The sequence below is a fragment of the Peromyscus leucopus genome, chromosome 1 (genome assembly GCF_004664715.2).
Source record: "Peromyscus leucopus breed LL Stock chromosome 1, UCI_PerLeu_2.1, whole genome shotgun sequence".
NCBI classification, from domain to species: domain Eukaryota; kingdom Metazoa; phylum Chordata; class Mammalia; order Rodentia; family Cricetidae; genus Peromyscus; species Peromyscus leucopus.
This window is the reverse complement of record NC_051063.1, coordinates 17,324,255-17,346,643: the sequence shown is the minus strand read 5'-3', so window position 1 is coordinate 17,346,643 and position 22,389 is coordinate 17,324,255. Positions and strand designations below refer to the sequence as shown.

General features: G+C 39.4%; 1 protein-coding gene across 1 annotated transcript in view; it reads left to right on the top strand.

The window, feature by feature from the left end:
• The window catches only part of C1H9orf135 (chromosome 1 C9orf135 homolog), a 102,866-nt gene that overhangs the window by 77,978 nt on the left and 2,499 nt on the right, over nucleotides 1-22,389 (top strand). Inside the window, exon 5 of the mRNA XM_028893972.2 lies at nucleotides 5,770-5,827. Within this exon, the coding sequence (XP_028749805.1) occupies nucleotides 5,770-5,827 (58 nt within the window). The remainder of the gene's footprint in view (nucleotides 1-5,769; nucleotides 5,828-22,389) is intronic.

Here is a 22,389-nt window from a genome sequence, read left to right as displayed (position 1 = left end):
TTTGAGCCTATCAGCTTTAGATAGGGAAGGGACTTCAAGTCACTGTAGGCTGCCATTGAGTCTGATTAGGGTACTGACACTGAGGTCCTCCAGCTCGACTCTAGACCTGAGAGATCTGCCTATAACCCCAGGTTCACAGGATTCTTGGACACTGGTAAGTTCCAGGAGTATAGGAATACTTATTTTTTCATACCTTCAAAACATTATAAAAGTTTTAAAGTAATAATGTAATGGAGATAAAATGATACTACACTGTTTCATTTTGCATTTCGCCAATTACTGGATTTATTGCCTAACAGCAATGAGCCTTCCCAACTTTTTTTGCAAATTGCCTGTGTTACCTTGGTCAATTTTCCTTTGGTATTTTTTTTTTTACCATTGGTTTACAAGAGCTTAATTTTTTTTATTTGGATATTAATTCTATCTTGGTAAAATTTATGCAAATATCTTCTGTAACTTTATGTATGGTATTATTTGACCAGTACAAGTAAAGACATGTTATATGAAATGCTAAACTTACATGTTGCCACTCCTTGCTAGTACAAGGGTAAACTACTTTGTATGTGATCTTGTATCTGACAACCTTGTTGGGACTTGCTTGGTACTTTTTGTGGATTCTCTTGGATTTTTTAATCTTCTTAACTTTGGGAAGTAAAATTCCTCATTCCCACTCAATTGTTGTAGGACACTCTTTTTTATTTCATTTCCTAGGCTCTGTAGTACATCTTAGAAGCTGCACATCTCTTATATGACACCCATGCACTACTTGAAATGTAAGACTAGCTATTGTTGCAGCATCATGTTGTTCATTGCTTAGTCATTATGCTCTTTCTATCATAGCTGCACAGCCATGCTTAAGCAGCTTGATATCTGAGCTCTGGAGTCTATCCTGCTGTCTTATTTGTTTACTTCTGAAGCAACAGCACTGTCTTAATTGCTGCGACTTCATACTGCTCCTTTGTACCTTGGTGGAATTTGATCATTCATTTCTCTTCTCCAGATTGTCATCATTACATTGGCGTTTTATAGAATTCTATGTCTATTAGAATTTTTTTTTGCCAAGTTCCACGAAATACCTTGTGTTTTGATTCATGAGACTTCATCAGTTAGATGGAATAATGATCACCATTAATGATTCTTCTCATTCATAAGTAAGAAATTATTCTATAACCAACACATTTTTGTAAATTTCCCTTTGTATATATGTTATATAGCTTTGGTTATATGTATTCTTCTAGGAAATTTAGAGAATGTGTTGCAATTGTGAGAGCTTTCCACTTACATGTTGCCACTCTTTGCTAGTATAAGGGTAAACGACTTCGTATAATGATCTTGTATCTGACAACCTTGTTGGGACTTGCTTGGTACATTTTGTGGATTCTCTTGGATTTTTTAACCTTTTCAACTTCAATTTGGGAAGTAAAATTCTGCATTCCCACTCAATTATTGTTGGCCACTTATTTTTTGTTTCATTTTCTAGGTTCTGCAGTACATCTTTAAATAGAAAGGCTCAGTCAGTGGTTGGGAGCATTTCTGGAAGAAAGGATATTTATGAGCTTTATTTTGATTCTCACTGTTTTTCTTATAGTAATGCTGCCTATTTCTGCTTCTTTTAATTATTGTGTTTTCCTGGACTAGCGACAATCATGGGTAATCGCATCCAGGTAATCCTACTGAGGGAAATGAGAAGTGTAGGCATTTGCTCATTATCTTAGTTCATGAGTGCCATCTTCTGTTAGACCACTGAAGCAATGTTTGATTGACACTGGGGGCGGCATGAGAAGTAGGGAGCCTGCTGATGCTGTGATACTGTCTCACAGTTCCAGCATCCTTAATTTCTGGTGTTAAGTTTCTCAATTTTCTTGACTGTCTTGGTTGTCTGTCTCTGTTCCAGAAACAGCACCTTCACAAAACTGTCGTTCTGGTCCTTCCTGCTGGAAAACTGTGGTTCAAATCCTCTGATCTCAGGATCTCCCCCGTCAGGGTAGGATGATATTTCTGGAGGTGATGTCTGTGGTGTTCTGTCTAACCACAGGCACTTGTCACCGTGTGTATTCCTGTAATCCCTGCCAACACTCTGGCCCAGTGTGGACTTTGGTCTAGCTCAATAGACAGGATTGTTAAAACTTAATCACACACAAATTGAAACTTAGAGTCAAAATCAATACTATTACAAATGTAAAAGTTCCATCCGGCTTTTATTTACAATTCTAGAATCAGAAAATACCTCATCCTATAAAATAAGAGTGTTCTGATGAGCTGAGTGGACATGGCTGTTTTGATAGTGCTGAAGAAAGCAGAAACAAAGGAGCTGAACTGGCTGCTTTAGGTTTTTTTTTTTCCTTGTAAAGGTAAAATGGGATGGATCCCCATCTTCTTGAAATATCATATGAGCAACTTAGTGGGGGCTGGCTGGCACAGAGTTTAGCATGAACAGTTCCACTTTGATTTGGTCTGTTGGGTCTGGTCCAGGAGTGCCTATGAATTTATTTCAAGTACTATTTTTCATGCTCCATTATGTTCTCCTTAGGGATAAGTGTGTAACTTAATTCTCTTTGTTGTTGACCTGTCTTTGTTTGTGATTTTGGAGGGTATGGTAGATTTAGGATTAAGAAACCAATGATGGAAGGTTGTTTTATAGTCTTCCTCTCACTGTAGATTTCTCGCCTATGATCTTGCCTTTCTCTGCTTTATATAGCTTATACATTTAGTGTCCTAGGCATATTATTGGTAAGTTGCTCTTTTAATCATGAGTAATGGTCCCTATAAACTAGTGATTTTTAAAATTTTGTCTTTTACATATGCTATTACCAGAAGAAAATATCTCTTGGCTAATACTTGTATGTGTGTTTGCATATTTTTACTTTCAAGATTGCTTTGAAAATTATTTTTTGTTAAGTATTAAAGCAAACAGATGGACCTTTAAGAAGTTGTGTGATATTCAATTTAAGGCCAAAGAGTCTTAAATCCCTCACTTTTTATTGAGATTGCTAAGTTTTTCCTACTCCTTCAGTTTGTTTGTCCGTCCTTCCTTCCTTCCTTCCTTCCTTCCTTCCTTCTTCTTCCTTCCTTCCTTCCTTCCTTCCTTCCTTTCTTTCTTTTTTTCTAAGTTTGTCTTTCAAATTTCATTTACTGATTTGAAAGTTAAGAAGTTGAACATCTGATTTATTATAATTTTTAATTATCCTTTGACAATTTCATGTGTGTATACAATTTATCTTAATCACCTCCAACCTCATTACTAGCCCTGGGTCCCCTGCCATATATCTCCCTTCCACCTTCATTATGCTTTCTGCTTCTGTTCCCTCTCCCTCCTCATCCCTCTCCTGTTTTTATAGCGACCCCACTGACCACTGAGCCCACTCAGTGCTGCCTGCATCCTCATTAGTGTGAGGCCGCCCACCAGAGCATGGCCACAGCCACAAAGAGGAAAGCTGGCCTCCCTCTCCCAGCAGCCCCAGAGCCAGCAGCTCTTCTCCCATTCATGCTGTGATGTTGACTGACTTGTTCTTGTGCTGGGCTTATGCTAGGAACCACAGCTGCTGTGATTCATCAATGTGGGGACTATGTCATGTCCAGAAGATAGCGTTGAACAGGACTCCTCCCCATCTTCAAGATCTTAAATCCTGTCTACCCTTCTTCTGCTATGTCCTCTGAGCCTTGGGGGAGGAGGCTGATATGTAGCCAGTTTAGTCACTCATCCTCGGTACTTTTGACCAGTTAGGAGACTCTGCATTGTCTGCTACCCACTACAAAAAGAAGCTTCTCTGACCGAGGTTGAGAGCTGCACCACTTTATGGGCATAAACATAAATATTTACAAGGCAGATTGGCAATATGCTTACTTAGCAAAACAATAGTAGGTTCCCTCCTGGGGTCTTTGACCTTCACACCCATGGGTTTTTATCAGGTTTTCAGGACCAGGTACGGAGTCCCTCCTGTGGAGCAGACCTCATTCCAACTTGCCAGTTATTGGTTATTCCTATAACGGTCATGCCCTATTGCTCCAGTAGGGAGGTTGGTATTTTAGAATACCGAATAGACTATCAGTAAGTCCATTGATGGCTTTTCTCCCCAAGTGACCTATGTAGCATCCTCCAGGGCTATGAGAGCTATCCAACATGAAGACTATTCAGGTTGGTTCTTGTTTGGTTTCCTCTATGTTCTTCAACCAAAGTATATTGTGTCTTCAGCGGTATGATCTTACCATCCAGCTATAGTGGACAATAAAGAGCTGTAGCAGTAGTTTGAGTTGTTTTGGGGCCTCTGGGGCCTCCCTGACCAATAATTTCTGAGGGGCGGGGTATCCCACACAATGTAATTTTCATTTAATATCCCCTGTCTTCTGGACGGAACACTGGTCCCCCTTGCAGGCTCCCTATGTTCAAACATCTTCTTGAGTTGTATATTTTTTAATTCGTTTACAAAGCAGTAGGTTTTCATAAGGCTTTTTCATAAAGTCTTAGTTTTAGATAATCCTCCCCTCCACCATCTTCCTCTTCATCCCTTTGTCCCCATTAAGACCTAACTACTATCATGCATTTCACATCTGTAGATTCAACCAATCATGGACTGAAAATAATTGAAAGAAAATCAACTCTTTGCTGAACATGTAAAGACTTAAAAAAATTATTATTCCTGAAACCATGTAGTGTCCAAGCTATCTACTGAGCATTTACATTATGCTAAGTAGTATAAGCAATCTAGAGATGACTTAGAATGTGCATGAGGATGTACATGTGCTATACACAAATACGAATTTACAGAAGGGACTTGAGCATCCATAGATTTTGGTATCTACTGGGGTCTTCCTCCAAAATGCAGGGAAGACTGTATTCTCATAACTCTCAGGCTCCCAGGTGCTGCTGCTGCTGCTCAGGAAGCAGCACAAAGTTAGCACCAGGCTAAATCTACCACCTGTACCCATTTGCCTGCCTGAGTTGGATTTTGTTATTTTGAGATTTTTGTTGAATGCTCTTGCTTTCCAAAGAAACTGGATATTTTCTTTGACTATCCATTCCTATATTATTGCAGGGAACACAAGTGCAGCTTCATTTCTATAGAAGAACATCTTCTCCCTTACCCAAAGCTCTAAACAGAGAAACCCTTGTAAGTTTCTCTGGGCTCCTAACTGGGGTTTTTCTAGTCTCTCTATTATGGAAGTACAGCAAACCCAGGATCACTTCTCTTGTTCATTACCAGTAGTTAAAACTCTTCCCTGTATGCTTAGGATGTCAGCTTTTGTGATTCCCATAGCATGTGTCTTTTCATCTCCAGCACCCCAAGGGCTTCCTTTTGAGCTTGGCTAGGCTTATATATTTGGCGGAGGGCATATGATTCATCTAACATTTAAGTGTGTTTAGGAGGTGGGGGAGGGGCCTGGGAATAGTCTGTGATTTCAGCCACCTAGGTGCCTTCCAGATCTCTTTAGTTATCATCTGGCAGAGAATGTAGGACATGGAGTTAAAAGGATCTTGAGGTAGGAAGTAGGTGAGGTAGGGAATCTAGGGAATACAGAGCACCTAAGATGTGGACATGGGACTTGGTAGCTATAGGTGTTAATAGTATTGGCGCACAGAAGGTTGTAAGGATTTGGAAGTAATTGAAGGAATGCTTGCTAGGGATAGGTAATACTGTGAAGATGGCCTGGGAAGACTGGACTTAAACACTATCAGTGCCAATCTTTATCAAAATGTTTGTTTTATGTCAGTGTTTTTTTTTTGGGGGGGGGGGTCATTCTTTTTCTGACCTCTTGGCTTCTTCTTCTTAGGTGTGCTTTAACAACGTACTCTGAAGACTATACTCCACAGTATAATTATCCACCACCTGTGAGTACACAAATCCTATTCTAACTCTACTCCTGTGGGTGACTCGTCACATATAGTGCATAAGCGGAGAGAAGGGATTAATTACTGACACTTACAATGTCTTGTATTTATTAAGAAACACTTGCTGTTGTAAGAATCAATGATGTTTTTTATCTATGATTTATTTTTGGAAATTAATGGATTTTTTTAAGGGAGAAAATATCTAAGGTTCGAAGTATTTAAGATGTATTAATCATTTTCCCCCTTGCTTATTTATTGTCTCCACCCTGATTTGAACTTGCAGGGAATGAAAATCACCTTTCTATTTACTTTTATCTTATGAGCACATACAAGTATGGAACTTAATTCAGCTCGGGAAATGGAGTGTTGATTTTTTTGAAGTCCAGTTTATAGCTGGAATATATTTATATTTTAGCAATTGAACAACATGACAAGAGGGCAAGGCCTCACTTTTAAGATACTTGAGTAGCCAGTGAAAAGTCTTAGGCTGATCTCATGTATGATGAGTTGGGGTGAGAAAGGGGGTGTAGAGATGGGAACTGGGAGGTGGGAGCGGGGGGAGGGAAGAAAATATACAAGAGAAACCAAATAAAAGTGGCTTCCTACTGGCATTACCTTGGGCATCTTAACCAGTAAAATATCTATGAGATAAAATTAAAATATTTAACTACTGACAAAGAAGATTTAAAAATGCCATTATTGTCTCAAATGGTGTAATTATATACTATTAGAAGAACCAAGATATATTAAACTGTGAAGTAACAGAATGAACAAAATAAAAATTTTCCATCTGGGTGGTGGTGGCACATGCCTTTAATCTCAGCACTGAGGAGGCAGAGGCAGGCAGATCTCTGTGAGTTCAAGGCTAGCCTGGACTCCAAACAAAGTTCCAAGAATGCCAGGAAACCCTGTCTCGAAAAACAAAATAAAACAAATTTTTTCTTCATGTAACACTAGCCAGTAAATTGTAAAAGAGGAAAGCATACAAATACAGCAACACAACATAAAACAATTTCTTGGAGAGAATTTTTCCAAGCCCAATGCAAGAAATGTGGTGATTTAGTACCCTGCCCGCCCAGAAAACCCCAAACTTTCTTCCTTGTAGAGGCTCCTCCATCATCAAGAGATTGTTTCTCTGTCTCCAGAATCAGAGCTGTCAGATGACTGAATTGGCCATCAGAACATGACAAAAAGGACCTTGTGCTAGCCACTTCATCTTTTGCAGGCCTGAGTGATGCAGCTACTGTTAAAGGGAAGGGTGGGGAAGGAACACTGAAGGGTTTGGCTTCAGATAGAGGAAACAGTCTCGGGTATCCACCTTGGTTAAGGCTTCTGTTGGCTGCAGCTACTGTGGACTCAAGGGAGGAAGGAGTTGCTGAGTTTATTCACTTATTTGCTAACAACAAAAACAAAGATCCCAAGAGCCGATACAGGAATCGTGACTGAAAGAGACAAGACTGAAAAACTGATTATAAATGAAATGTGTAAGTTTAAATATAACTTAAAACCTCAATGGAGTTTTGCTTTTTATCAGAATTGAACATTGTAAGAATTATGTGAAAGAACAAATAGACTAAGCAAATAGAAAAATGTTTTGAAAAAGTTGCACAACCAATTTAGCTTTTACTAGTTTAGAGGAAAAAAAGAATTTATGATACCATCTTTATTGTATGTTACTTTCTCGCTATCCTTTTTCTTATTCAAAATAACTCTTAATCCATAACAACAGAACATATGATAGCTTATGGATGGATATATTTAATACATACAGAAACAGTTATTGCAAGAGAATTGTTAAAGGCTTACAGAAATGAACAAAGAACACGTATAGGCAATTCATATGGTCGGAAATACAATTAACCAAATAAATATAGGTAAAAGATAGAATTTGAAAGTAAGAAATATGAGTTAAATTAAGAATTTTGCTAATAAAATTGGCAATGTTTTTTAAAATGATGATGGGGGATAAGGATGGGAGGAGATGGATAGTTTTGTTTGGTGTTAGGCAGGGATACATTGTTTCATCTTCCTGGGAAGGAGTTTGCCAGTTTATATTAGATTACTATTTAACCCTGAAAGTCTCATTTAAGGAAATTTCACCAAAGAAAAATAGTTCAAAATAAGGATAAAGCCACATATGCTGGTCAGTATATTATTTATAATAGTAAAACTTGGAGAATGCATGAATATGTGTTATTAGGGATAATGTTAATATATTATGATCACAGGCATTGTACAGCCTTTACATTGTTCGTGAACAGGGCTTAATAAAACACTGAAGGTTAAAAAATTAACATTAATATGTATAGTTCATTAAAACTACATGAAAATATAGATAAAATAAAAAACTTAGAGAAGCTCTCAAAATGTTGGCAAAATTGGCCATTGAATGTGAAATTATGGTGATTTTTTATCTTTATATATAATTTTTAGGATTTTCCAATACAACAGGACTTATAGTTTGCTGCGGGCCGCAGGAATATATCATAAGAACTCAGCTGGTTATGGCAAAGTCACTACCTGGAGGGATCAGGGAATTCTTCCAGAGGAAGCCAAATCCCAAGGAGTTTTTGGTGTTACTTGGCTTGTTATATATCAGCTGTCTTCTGTTATGAAAATCATGTGTGCCTTCATAGTTTTCCCAATTGACTTTTCCCTAAGAAGGGCTAACAGTGTAGACTGATCACTCTCTGGACATACACATTCCAGGTATTTGGAGAACAGCCTCAGGAAAGGCTTTCTCTGGAATCAGATTATCTCCCTTGGCCACTTTCAAGGACTACAGGAAACACCACCCAGGTGGGCGCCCATTGTTAGTCCTAGGTAGACTAACAATGATAACAGCCCACATGCAAGTCTCCTGATTTACAGTGAATTCCACAAGGAGACACCGCCTAGGAGAGGTGGACGTTAAGTAATAGCTTTACACAATTTAGCTCGGACCCTCCCTTTATATACCGAGACTTCCAGGAGGCAGAGAGAAGAGAAAAGAGGATGGAAGAACTAGATGGGTAAGAACTTGAGAGGAACGAACTGAGATGGGGAAGAACTAGATTGAAGAGCTAAAAGAGAGGACTAGAGGAACAAGACGGAAGATGAGGAAGAGCCAGATGGGGAAGAACAAGATGAGGAAGAGCCAGATGAGAGAGAAGGAGATGGGAGAGGAGCTGATAGAGGAAAGAACTAGATAGATGAGAACCTAGAAGGGACAGAACTAGATGAAGGAATTAAGGTAGAACATAGAGGGGATCGCAGACAAATGTAGAGAGAAATCAGGCTAAAGATGACCTAAATATGAGAGCAGAATATAAGCTTGTAACTGTCACAGAATAATAAAGTATATGGACTAAGGAGTTTTGTGTACATAGATTCATTTCATTTCATCAAAGATTAATTATCAGCTGGTTGTAGATTCTTCCTGGACCCTGGGAGGGGACTATTGAGGGGCTGGACCCCCATAGTCACCGATAATAGTTTGTGATAAAAATTTATAGTCCATACACACATGCCAAAACTTGTTTTCAAAGGCTAATGAGATGGCTGAGTGGGCAAAGCTATCAGGCCTGACAACCTGAGTTCCCACATGGTAGAAAGACAGAAGGAGAGGATTTCCACCCAAAAGTTGTCCTCTGACCTCCATACACATCGTGATACATGATTTTCCTCTCCACAAGAAATAAACACAAGAAAAAGCATAAGGAAATACATAATTCCAAAATGAATTTCAGGCCTGTTTCTTTATTTTTTCACAAGACCTGGCTCTATCTTTAAACAAAATGAAGCTGTGAGTTCTAATTCTGTGTCGGGTGCTGTGATAAAATACTAACGTGAACCAATGCGCTATAGCCCATCATTGTGAGGGAAGTTATAGCAGCAGGAACTTTGAAGGAACCAGTTATATTACATTGGCTTAGTTACTTTTCTCTTGCTGTGATAAAACACCACACAAAGATAGATTTGGTGTTTTAGTGACAGAGGCTTAGAGTACATGGCTAGAAGTGTGACAGTAGGAAGGCAGCTCAGCCCTAGAAAAGTAGCTGAGAGCTCACATCATCTTGATCCACAAGTGTGAGACAGAGACTAGACAGACCAACACACACACACATGCACACACACACACACACACACACAGAGAGAGAGAGAGAGAGAGATGGGGGGATAGACAGAGACAGACAGACAGATGGACAGACACACAGAGAATGGCAAGCGTCTTAAAAACTGTTCCCAGTGACACATCCTCCAACAAGACCACACTCCTAATCCTTCCCAAACAGTTCCATTAACTGGGAACCAAGTATTCAAACCTATGAGCCTACAGGGGCCATTCTCATTCACACCAGCGCACACATTTACAATTGAAGGCAGATAGGAAAAAATGCTGCCATGCTACCTGCTTGCTGCTTTTGCTCAGCTAGCTTCCCTCACTCTTCCACAGTTCAGGGTCCAGTCTATAAAATGGTGCTTTAAGGTGGATCCACGTTTAAGGTGGATCTCCCATCTCAATTAACAGTCAAGACAAACCCCACAATCATGCCCACATACCAACCTGATCTAGATGATGCTTCAGTAACACTCTATTCCCAGATATTTGAGTAACACAAATTGGTCTTTAAGGGTTTTTAAAACAAAGTAAAACAACATAAGTTTGAGTGTGTAAGGAAGTGAAGGTGGATCTGGGAAGAGTTGGGAGTGCGAATGTGATCAAAATATATTGTACAAAACTCTCAATTTGTGAAAAAACAAACAAACAAACAAACAAACAAACAAAAAACCAACTCTCCAAGGCGATTCTATTTGTGTCAAGTTGATAGTGAAAATCACCCAGCACAGACACTTAATTGAAAACCCACAAAATATGAAGGACAAAATATAAAGAATGTAGCTATGTTCCTGGAGCACATAAGTGTTTGGCCATTCACGCTTTTCACATTGTCAGCATTCTTGCTAATATTTCTCACTTTGCTCGAAAGTTTCCATGGTGGCTGCACAGCATGCCAGAGCAGTTGTCTGGCTTTAACTGAAGACTTCTGTTCATTCATTTCTCCTTTCATGCCAAAATAATTGACTTTGAGGCCTGGTTCTAGCACTGCTTTTCATAACACATTAGTAAGTGTTTATAGTAATATATTTTGATAAGATATTTTAAATTGTAACAGGCAATGGTTAAAACACAGTGGAACAGCATTGAACTCTTACAGTGAAATTAACATGCACACAAACAAGTGTAGGATTCACAAAATACTGATAAAGAAGAATATCTGTTACCCCGTTAGAGACTTCACCATGTGATCTTTGCATGTGTTGCTTTCTCTACTCATTCAGTCTATAACCTTCACATATGCAATTATTGAACAGTTTTGAAAGTGTTTACACTCATGTCATTTCAAATGTTTGTGAATTGAGACTTTATTTTTATACTGGTCTCTTATATCAGCTCAACTCATATTTGTAGGGCAGAATGTAGAAAATAAAGGGAACGCAGTTGGTGAAGAACAGAATCAACATTCTTGGGGTATGTAAGGAGATTCTCTCTTCCATCTCCTATATTCTGTTAGTAAGGTTTGCCTCTGAGGTTCCTGTTTGAGTTCCTAAATTTTCATTCCCAAATTTCCCTCAGTTTTGGTTTTCTTTATTCCATTTCCACTTTCAGGTCATGTACTGTTTGACTCATTTCCTTCCACTGTTTCTTTATTCATTTCTTCTTTAAGGACCTCCATCATATTCATAAAGGCTATTTTGAATTCTTTGTCTTGTGTTTAAGCTATGTTGCAGTACTCAGGGCCTGCTGTGTAAGATTTCTGGGCTCTAGTTGAGACATATTCTGCTGTTATTGATTTTTGTTTTTTACACCAGAGTCTAGGCATCTGGTTTGGATGATTGTCATTCTAGGTGCTGATATGTGGTCTTGTCTTGGTTGGGCAGGTGTTGTGTTCCTTGGTTTCTTTTGCCCCTTCTGGTTCTTAGGAGAGTGTGGTGGCTATGTGTTGCCTGGCAGGGAAATCCTCTGGATCCTGACAGGTGTAGCCACTAGGGGTCTGGACAAAATATGCTTTTAGATATTGGGAGCTGACACATGGGGGTGGACTGGAGGGTGTGATGGAGATTGGATTTGGAGGGAGGGAGGGAGAAGTGAAGATCTGGAGTTAGTCTATGTGTTTCCCTCCGAGTTCTCTAACTCTTAAATTCAACGATTTGATATGATATGACTGTCTCATTGACTCTGTCCCATTATAAATATCATGACCAGGTGACCTTCTGGAGTAAAGACTTTGGCAGACATTTCATTCTGTCAGTTTGAAAACTGGATAATCTTTTAATTCCCTCATGTACCTGCTAAGTCACTAATATTCCAGGATTGTATTATAGGAAAGTCAGGTTCTGAAGTGCCATAGTTTTCCCATAGAAAGATGTTCCATTGTTCTAATTGCCATGTTCCTCCTAACAGTAGTTAGGTACCATACACCTTTGCCTCTAGCTCAGTTCTGTTTCAGAGAATTTGGGATTAGGAGAGATTTTACTTTCTTCTTTTCAATTGTTGGATTTCTGCAGAAAACACATGTGTTTTTTATAAAGGAGAAAAATATTTTAGATCCTTAGGCTTCAATTTTACATGTGATACATTATGTCATATGGTTATAAATACAAATCATTGTCAAAGAAAGATGTAAACTGGACTAAAGAATAAGAAAAATTATTCTTGTGTTTTGTATGATGGAATGGTAGGACTAATATCAGTATCCAGTGTTCCATAGGCTGCTGTGAGGGTTACTGCCTGGACCTTAAGGTGGGATGTTACTTAAAAACGTCAATTTACCTGTCAAAGTGAATATTCATATAGATCTTCCTATTTTTCCTATAACAAAACCTTATTAAATTTGGTACATTTGTTTGTTGTGTAGCAATTTATATTTGTACTTACAGCCTCAGCTCCTTTATACCTCTTGTGAAATTTTCTTGTGGTTAAATGTCTAGAATTATACAAATGCTGTAACTGGAGTTTTCTCCAGTCCTGCTCAGGCCTGTAGCCTCTCAGACCCAAGTAAATACACAGAAATTTATATTACTTATAAACTGTGTGGCTGTGGCAGACTTCTTGCTATCTAGTTCTTATATCTTAAATTAACCCATTTCGCCGGGCGGTGGCGCACCTTAATCCAGCACTCGGAGCAGAGCAGGCGGATCTCTGTGAGTTCGAGGCAGCCTGGCTACAGTGAGCTCAGAAAGCGCAAAAAACAGAGAAACCTGTTCGAAAAAAAAAAAAAAAAAAAAAAAAAAATTAACCCATTTCTATTAATCTGTAAGTTGCCACGTGGCTTGTGGCTTATCAGTACTTTACATCTTGTTTCTCATGGTGATGGCAGCTGGCAGTGTCTCCTGACTCAGTCTTCCACCTTCCAGAATTCTCCTCTCTGTTTATCCCGCCTATATTATACTTCCTGCCTGGCTACTGGCCAATCCGTGTTTTATTTATCAATCAATCAGGGCAACACATTTACTGCATACAGAAAGACATCCCCAGCACCCAAGCATGTTGTTAAAAGGAAAATGCAAAATCTATGTATCATGCCAGAAGAAAGAGCCGTCTTCTGATATGGGACAGAAGAAAACGAAAAAGTTAAGGGACTATTCTATTGCTACTAATTTCAATTCTTTGATTCTTTAAACTTTTCTTAAAGTATGAATTTTATATCAAAATTTATAAGATTAATATATATTTTAAACTTTTGTTATGATATTAATGGTCATATAGAGCACTAACTAATTCTAGAAAAAAGGCTTCAATCAGCTGCCTATACATGTCTTTGTGTTCGAGTCTCTATCAGGCCTAACATCGAATTTGAAGTCTCCAGAAAGATGATGGGGCCCCACAACAATGATTCCACGTGGACAATAATAATACCACTAAGTTGACAAACATCAGACCAGCTTTGGACTACAAACTGCTCAGAACAATTTCGAGATGGCTAGCTGAAATGATCCAGTTTCACAGACTACTTGAACAAGGACTTGATTTGATAAGCCCTGAACTTTGGCATTATATAGAGACTGGACAACAAATGATATAGCTACCTTTCCTAGAACTTGACAATTAACCTAAAATTTTTCTTTTCAGAATAAAGATGCCTTCGCCTACAACCAGCAGAAAGCATTTTTAAGAACACAATACCCACATTCCCAAAGAGGTGGTGTGGGGCAGGTAGTTTTTGGTCTTTCAGTGAGTTTCGGGTCTGGGATAATTTTCATTGTTTAGGAGGGTTGGTTATAAGTTGTTGTTGTTAATGGTTAGGAAACGGGCTAAGCAAAGGAATAGAGGGTAGATTATTGAATCTACTTTATTTTTTTATTTTTTATTTATTTTGTTTTTGTTTTCGAGACAGGGTTTCTCCATGTAGCTTTGCACCTTTTCCTGGAACTCACTTGGTAGTCCAGGCTGGCCTCGAACTCAGAGATCCGCCTGCCTCTGCCTCCTGAGTGCTGGGATTAAAGGCGTGCGCCACCGCTGCCCGGTTATTGAATCTACTTTAAAAAGATGATTACTAGTTTTAAATACTTTACATTGGATTGGATTTTTATATATTGTATACAAATTATATATATTGAGATTGATACCGTTAGAAAATGCTGTATGTATATTTCTAATCTTGTTCAGGATATTGTACTTAGTTTATTTAATAATGTAATTCAATTTGCTAATCCTTGAATGTTATTATTATCAACTATTAGGATATAAAGAAATGAAAGTTAGTGGTTAGATATTACAATCAAACTTGTAGTCATATTAGGTATGTTTTTAAGGTTGAACAGAGATATTTTAGATAGACAGGTCATCTTCAAACCCTTCAGAGATCTATAGAATATTGCATTTAAAATGTCTTAATAACTTAGAAATTTTTTCTTTCTTTCTTTCTTTTTTTTTTTTTTTTATGAGTATGAGACATGTTGGCTCCTGGCAGCACCAATCTACTTCAAATAAGATATGGGCATTAAAGAAACTGCATATGGAGTTAACTTTCATTGTGGCAAAAGTTAGCCACTGGACAGCAAAGTGTCCTTAAATCGACTGCTGACAAACAGGACAAAATGGACAGACAGGACACAAAACAAAGGACTACCAATTCTTGCCAAGACAAGCATGGTTGTGGCTTTAGCAACAGGCATCCTCTGAGGCCAGGACAATATGGCACCATTGTTAAAGTGGCCTTTGCAATCTGGAAAAGGTACAGTGTCTCTTTCTTTGAAGGCAGCTGAACAGGCAGTGGACCAATGGCTTCTGATGTGCAGTGGAACAGTAGCTGAAACAGTTATTCTTGAAAGAGTAACTAGGCTGACAGAGTCTAACCTCTCTATGGTAGACTGGCATTTAATAAAAGAGGTGAAGTCACCCACAAGCCAAGAAGAATGGACAGCTGAATTCCAAAACACCAACCATTTTCAGAATTTAAAATCCTGAATCATGACAGGACACTAGTGGAATTCAGGTTTATCTGGCACATGGACTGCTCTCACCCAATGTGAGGCCGAACTATTGACCTTGTGTACATCCTACTTCACAAATGAATCTATCAGATACGCTAAGCCTATAGGCTGAAGAAGATGCCCCAACATTGCAGAGAAACCTTGGGTGACTGTCCAGGCAGCTGGCTGTTTCTGTCAACTCATATTTTTTTTTTTTTTTGGAAGCTGCTTGCTTGCACTTCCTGTTTTACTAGGTAGTATTATTTCCTTCTTGTGTCTCTGAGGGAGTTGAAGATTAGATAGTTATAGTTAAAGATTAGGTAGTTATAGTTTTCCTTGTTAAGAATTTCAGAAAAGAAACTCAATAAAAAGGGGTAAGTGTATACATTTGAAAGACATTATAAGATAGTTCTCTGTTAGTAATATAAGATAGAATAGAAAGTGAATCAAGTACATTTTGGACTAACCAAAATAGCATAGATAATGGACTGGACATTGTTGAGGTATTTATTGCTTGTATATATTATATATAGTCATTGTACTTATTGTATATAGTCTTTCTTATATTAGTTATAACTTTTTTCTTTTTTCTTTTTATTAGAATAAAAGGGGAAAATGTGATGATATTTTAATTGTGCTGAAATGTGATTTTATTTGTATGTTAAAAATAAAGTTTGCCTGGAGATCAGAGGTCACATAGCAAGGTCACATAGCCATAAACAAGAGTCAGGCAGTGGTAGCCCATGCCCTTAATCCGATCACATGGCAGGCAGAGTCTCTGTGTGGTCAAGGACACAGCCAAGCATGATGACATGAGTCTTTAATCCCAGTACTAACCATAGAAACCTGGAGGTCTGTATAGGCAGTGACGAGGATGTCATGTGACTGAGCTTAGAACCAATGAGAAGGCAGAACAGGAAGGCACTAAAAACACAAGTTAGATGGGAAGAAACTGTCTGTGGAAGCCACGGTGGTGAGGTGGTAAGATAAGGTAGCTGTGGCTCTCCGCTGGTTCTCTCATCTCTGGCTATTACCTCTGTATTTGGCTCTGTGTTTCTTATTTATTAAGACTGTTTAGAACTTCGTCTACTTTTAAATGCCTTTTCCTTTATAAAATGTATTCAGTAAAAAGAAATAGGATATTCTTCTTAAATGTATAACAAAATGCATCCCGCTAGTTACACATTTATTATTGCTGCGCCAGCTGATTACTATTATTTTTCTAATACAACCATTGAGAGGAAATAGCATCCAGTGGGAATCAACTCACTGAAGTTGGTGAAGAACTGAGTAAGGTCTGTCACCCAGTGTCATCCAGGGTAGGTAAGGCAGATTCTTGTCTATTTCCTCCCATGCCGCTCTGCATGTGTGTTTTCCCAGGGGGAAGGTACAGTCTTCATTCAGGTACATAGGAGTCTTGGAGTTTTTATACATGATGTATATTAAAAATAAAAAAGAAAACCTTACAGGCAAGCTATGAAAATATGTACTTTGGTTTTGTCCAATGTGACATTCACATCAGAATGCTTGCTGCTTTGAATGCCTTTTAAGAGTAAATGAAGTACCCCAAATGAGTGTCCTTATGGGCATACCAGGGAAGGCTAGCCTTTGCTGTACTAATGCCAGGTGGGCAATGGCTGTCATTACAGTACACACAGGGTCGTTCACAGTGGCCGACTTGGCCAGGAAACAACCCATTATACATGTTTATGGATGAGCTGGGTGGATGGACAGAGACTGTTTTCCCATTACAGTACACAATTAGGCAGCTAACAATGTTTCAGAAGACTGGTCTCCAACTGAAAACTGACCTTGAAAAATAAAACTATCAAATAAGAAAGGAACCAAGGAAACAAAATGAAATCAGTGAGAATAGACCCTCAGAATGGCCTGTTGGGAGGTTTGGAAAACTTGGCTGAGGATTAGGTACACATGTTGACTAAGAAACATCGATGTCATTTTTTGTCAGGGAAAAATGATACGGGAGATAATGGCACACAGGGTTACCCACATAACTTCTGGAAGAGTCAGTAGTGGTTTATTCTCAGAATATAGGTGACTGAACCACGCTTCTTTATTCTAAAATACGAGAATATAGCACCCACGAAGCACAGGATGTCGGGGTGGGATGGGCTATGAATAGTGTGTATCAGTCTACATGATAAAACCTGTTACTTGTCTTTTGAGTGAGTGAGGGTCAGTTGGGAAAACTCCTCACTAAGAAGCCTATTGTAACATCCTAGGCTGCCTGCTGTGATCTATAAAAGAGAAAGAAAGACGCAGAACAAAAGGATGGGAAGAAGAAACCCCCTCAGCCAGCTTTCCCCAGGCTAGCCATCTTCCATGTGCCCTCGCTGCAGCTTCAGTGGTTTCCAGCATGTAACCGGGCTCTTTAGCCCCTGGCGTTCCTTTCTTCTTTGCCCTTTACCGGCATGTTTCATTGAACCCCCTTAACCCTTTTTCTGAGCAGCACATGCTAAGGTGACTAGAAATTGACTCATCCCACTGTGTTTGGTTAAGTCTGGCTCTGTCGCTTCTTTCCAAGTTAGTGTTATTGGTGTCCACTGAATTCTTTAGCCTACAATACTCTCCTTGCTGCTTCTTACCTATCTTCCATGACTTCTCTTTTGACCCAGCCATGGGCACCACTGACATTTGAGTTCCAGAACACTGCTCTTCCTCCTATTTTACCCAATCTCAGAGAATTCTGCATCCATCATTCTGGGTGCACAGTTTTTGATTATATAATGTAAACCTTACAAGAACATTTCAAGAAATCCACAGGGATAGCCACATAACTTCTGTTAGAGTCAGCCATTGCTTACCCTCTGAAGAGGGGCAACTAAACCATGCTCCTTTATCCTACATAAATCAACATGTAAACTAGAGCAAGGACACATAGCTATGGTACAGTTTTCAACCTCAGGGAAATTCACGGAGTACAATTATGTAATCCACAGTCCATAACAGATATGATCCATGGTCCCTGTGATGTTCTCTACAGCTATTTTCTCCCTGCTGATGATCACTGCTGCGTGTAGGGCACTGACTTCTCTCCAGGCCATCTGTCCTATCACACCGTCTTCCAAGTAAACATTTTGTACTGAAGCCATCTCAAATTAGAAATGTCTAAAATGTGACTCATAATTTCCCCATAAAAAGTCCTCCCCTATCCCTGCATCTTATTCTTTTTAGTGGTGTTACAACTCTCCTCACTATGTAGATTTGATACTATGAATCATCTTTGATTCTTTGTATGCAGTTAGCCATGAAAATGCTCTAAGCTCTTTCTGTGAAATGTCCCTTTTCTAAATTCTGCAGGAACCTCTGTGCAATAATGCTTATTATGTACACATGAAGCACTAGTTCCTAGTTATTCTTATCTATAAAGGGCTCAGAAAGATCTTTCAAATCCTAATCCTGCCTCAGAGAAACAGGCAGAAATCATGGTCTGGGTAGCACTGAATACTGGGCCTGCCAACAATCTGTAGTAATTCGAATGTCTGTTTCTACATATAATTCTAAACACTCTTCCCACACCCACTAAGGAAACATTAGACAAGGATTTTAGGTATTCTATTGGGATGCTGAGCATATGATAACTGTCTGCAGCTTGTGTTGGAAGAGGAAGTGAGTCTAACTGGTAGCCAGTCTTCTTTCCAACTTTATCACAGTGGAAAACAATTCCTCTCTCCAGATTAAAAACCTCCTTTTGACACCACAACTTAGTTCTTATAAGGTGATTGACTACTCACCATTTCTCCCCTTCTCTCTTTGCCTTCTCCCCTTCTCTATCCACTTAAATTTTTGTAGACAGGATCTCACATGGTAGCCCAGGTTGACCTCAAGTCAAGGCAGTCCTTGTCCTCAGCCTACTAAGTATGGTTATTCCAGGAGTGAGCCACTGTGCCCAGATCAATCTCTCTCAAAAATACTCTTTCTCAAAGATCATCTCCCATGCCCTGTGCAGTGAAAAACTAACAAATAAGAGCCTAGACTACTATCCTTTCAAAGTCCTGTTCTAAGGTTGTCCTGGATTGCATCTGGAGACTTGGCTTTCAGGATCACAATTCCCTTATCAGAATGGCTCCCTGTGCCAAACCTAATCATGCAACCCACCTGGTTTATGCCAAACACCTGTTTTTCTTCTGGAAGTATAAAATTTCGGTTGCATGGAGACTAGGTTGGATGTGACCAGCACACAATAAAAAACCCTGGGCATGCATTTCTAATGAGTTTCCTCCGTAGAGATGCTTTAACCCTTGTCTGGGAGAGCAGTCCGGGGGTCTGCACCTGGTATCCTCTGGGCTTTGGCCCAGGCACCTGTTTTCAATGCTCATTTTGCTTTATATCCTTTGGAGATAACAAATCACAGCTGTGTGCAGAATCTAGATACATAACCATGTGTCTTCCTAGAAAATCATCAGACTCAAGGGGGGTTGGAGGTTCCTGACCCAACTTAATCTTCTCCCTAAAAAGAGGAGAGAAAGAGGTGTACTAAAAATGACTATAATCCATGCTCCACCCCACGTGGATGGATGCCTTTTGCTGAAAGCCAAGTCTGCTCCCTAATGTGGAATCTGCGGAGCTGTGTCTCTGCTGGAAATGGCGCTGTTGGACTTTTGAGGCTAGATGATGAAAAGTAATGCATATTCCTCCTGTTTCACTTTATGTCTGTTGCTGGAGGGCTTCTCTCCAGCTTCTACCAAGCCCCGCAGTCCCACAATCCACGTATAAAATAATCACTCAGATGCTTATAATACTTATAAACTGTATGGCCGTGGCAGGTTTCTTGCTAACTGTTCTTTTATCTTAAATTAACCATTTTTATAAATCTATACCTTGCCATGTGGCTGGTGGCTTACCGGTGTCTTAACATGCTGCTTGTCCTGGTGGTGGCTGCAGTGTCTCTCCCTCCTTCTTCCTGTTTCCCCAATTCTCCTCCCTCCTTGTCCCGCCTATACTTCCTGTCTGGTCACTGGCCATCAGTGTTTTATTTATATAGAACGATATCCACAGCATATGTCCTTAATGGCTAACATAGATAAACACTGAAATTCTCAGCCCCTTCCCTTTCTAATCTTGGGTTGGAGATGGCTTGGCCCCCTTCCACTCTCATTGGTACTGTAGATGCCACAGAAGCCTCTGTGACTCACATTCTGTCTCTACTCCAATGCTTATCTCTGCTGTCTTTATTAATAACCCCTTTTCAGTACTTCAGCTCCTTCCAGATCTTGGCCTCACCATGATACCCAAAGTGGCTCAGGATAGATGAATCTTAGAGGTCCTTTCTGTCTGACCATCGAAAGCAAATGAAAGGCAGTATGAGAGGTCACCAATTTTAAGAGTTCCCAAATGTATTGGGGCCAGGAGACCTCTATGTTTTTCTGTTTTTATTATATTTTCCCTACTATACTTCTTTCTGTCCAGAACAAAGGGACCCTTCATGGTTAAAAGAGCAGGGATGGGGAAATCATTGGCCTTTTCTGATGTCCTTATTTCCTTCTCTTTCCGTTTTTCTTCCTAAGGTTCCTCAGATGCTATCCTCTCTCCCCGACGCCTCTATAAGCCATCAGAGTAAAGGGCACTTTCTGTATACTTTTAAGGGAAGCCCATCATCTGCTGTTTGGTGGCTGCTGTTCAGACTCCTTAAGCCTGGTCATTTACAACAAGGCTAATATCTTGCTGGGAAAAAAAAAATCTTGTTTTGCATGCTGCAAGCCAACATTACTTTGTTCTTTGACTGGTGTTGTTCTGAAAGACATTTTATACTCCCCTTGAGCAAATGGGTGGTTACATACACTGAGGGGAAACACATTAATGATTTTTAAATCATCTCCCCCTGTGTATTGATCTGCCTGGTACTCCAGATTGCTTGCTTGTTCAGGACTCCCACTACCCCAGCTTTGCCTTGGGGTCTGAGCTACAGTCACTGTGGGGTACCTGCTTTTTCCATGTTCCATCTTAAGGTGTTTGAATTATACTTTGGAAAGGTGGCTTGCCTTACTTCCCAGTGAGGAATTTAATCTCTGCAGTTCCTGATGAATTGTTTTTGTTTCTGAAGGCCTATGTTGTTCACCTGGTCTGTGTTTGGATCTCTCTGCTTCCCAGTCATCTCCCTTGCTACAAGCTCACCCACCGTTTGCCTTCACTATCACTTTTTAGAGTATGCTCTGCTGCCATGGTTCTGACTCATTTCCTTGGTCCAAGAGCCTAAGTGTTCTGAGAAATTATGTCAAGATGCTTTTAGCAAGATGTACAAAATCCAGCTTAAACTGAGTCAGGCAGTAAAGGCAATTAATTGGCTTACATTTTTGAAACATTAAAGGATCAATACAACAATGTGTCCTGTTTCTTAAAGACTCTCCAATCTCCTCTTTACAGTGTTGGCTTCGGGGGATGGAGAGACCCTGAGTTTCATCCCTGGCACTGAAAATAAGTAAAAAGAAAAAAAAAAAATAACTTAATCTCATGATCTTCCTGCAGGGAAGCTTCTAGTTGCGATTTGGTCTAGAAGCTTCCTCATTTAGGTTGGCAAGGTCCCTAATGATTTGTTCTAATCTTTGAAGACCTGCTGACTTGAGAATGGGGTGAAAATATACCAATTTTCTTAGGTAAATTAGATTCTGCCCCTACTTCTGGATTGAGGTCATCTTGCTTCACACTGGCAACTTCAAACTGGGAAAGGGAACTCGGGAGAGCTTGGGTGAGCTCTCAGCATTCTGTGGGAAAGATTAAGTTCAAGTCCTTATTTCCAACCTCGCTCTGGGCCCTTGAAATGGGCAACAGCAGGGGTATTTATGCCATGGAAACTGGCTGCTGTTACACAGTGGCTCATTTGTTGAACTGGCAGGCATGCTGCAGTGCATGTTAACAGGCAACCATCTTTTTAACTGGTTTCTCTAACTTTGGAATCACTCTCATCAATGCACATGTTGATTTTAAACAACGTTTTTACTGAGATATAATTTACATGCCACAGAATTCTTTTTTTTTTTTTTGATGTTTGGCTTGTTTCACTTTGAGTAATGTTTTCACCCATACCACAATAACTATCTGTATTTTATTCTCTTGGTACTGAGAAATATCTGTTTGTCCATCCATCG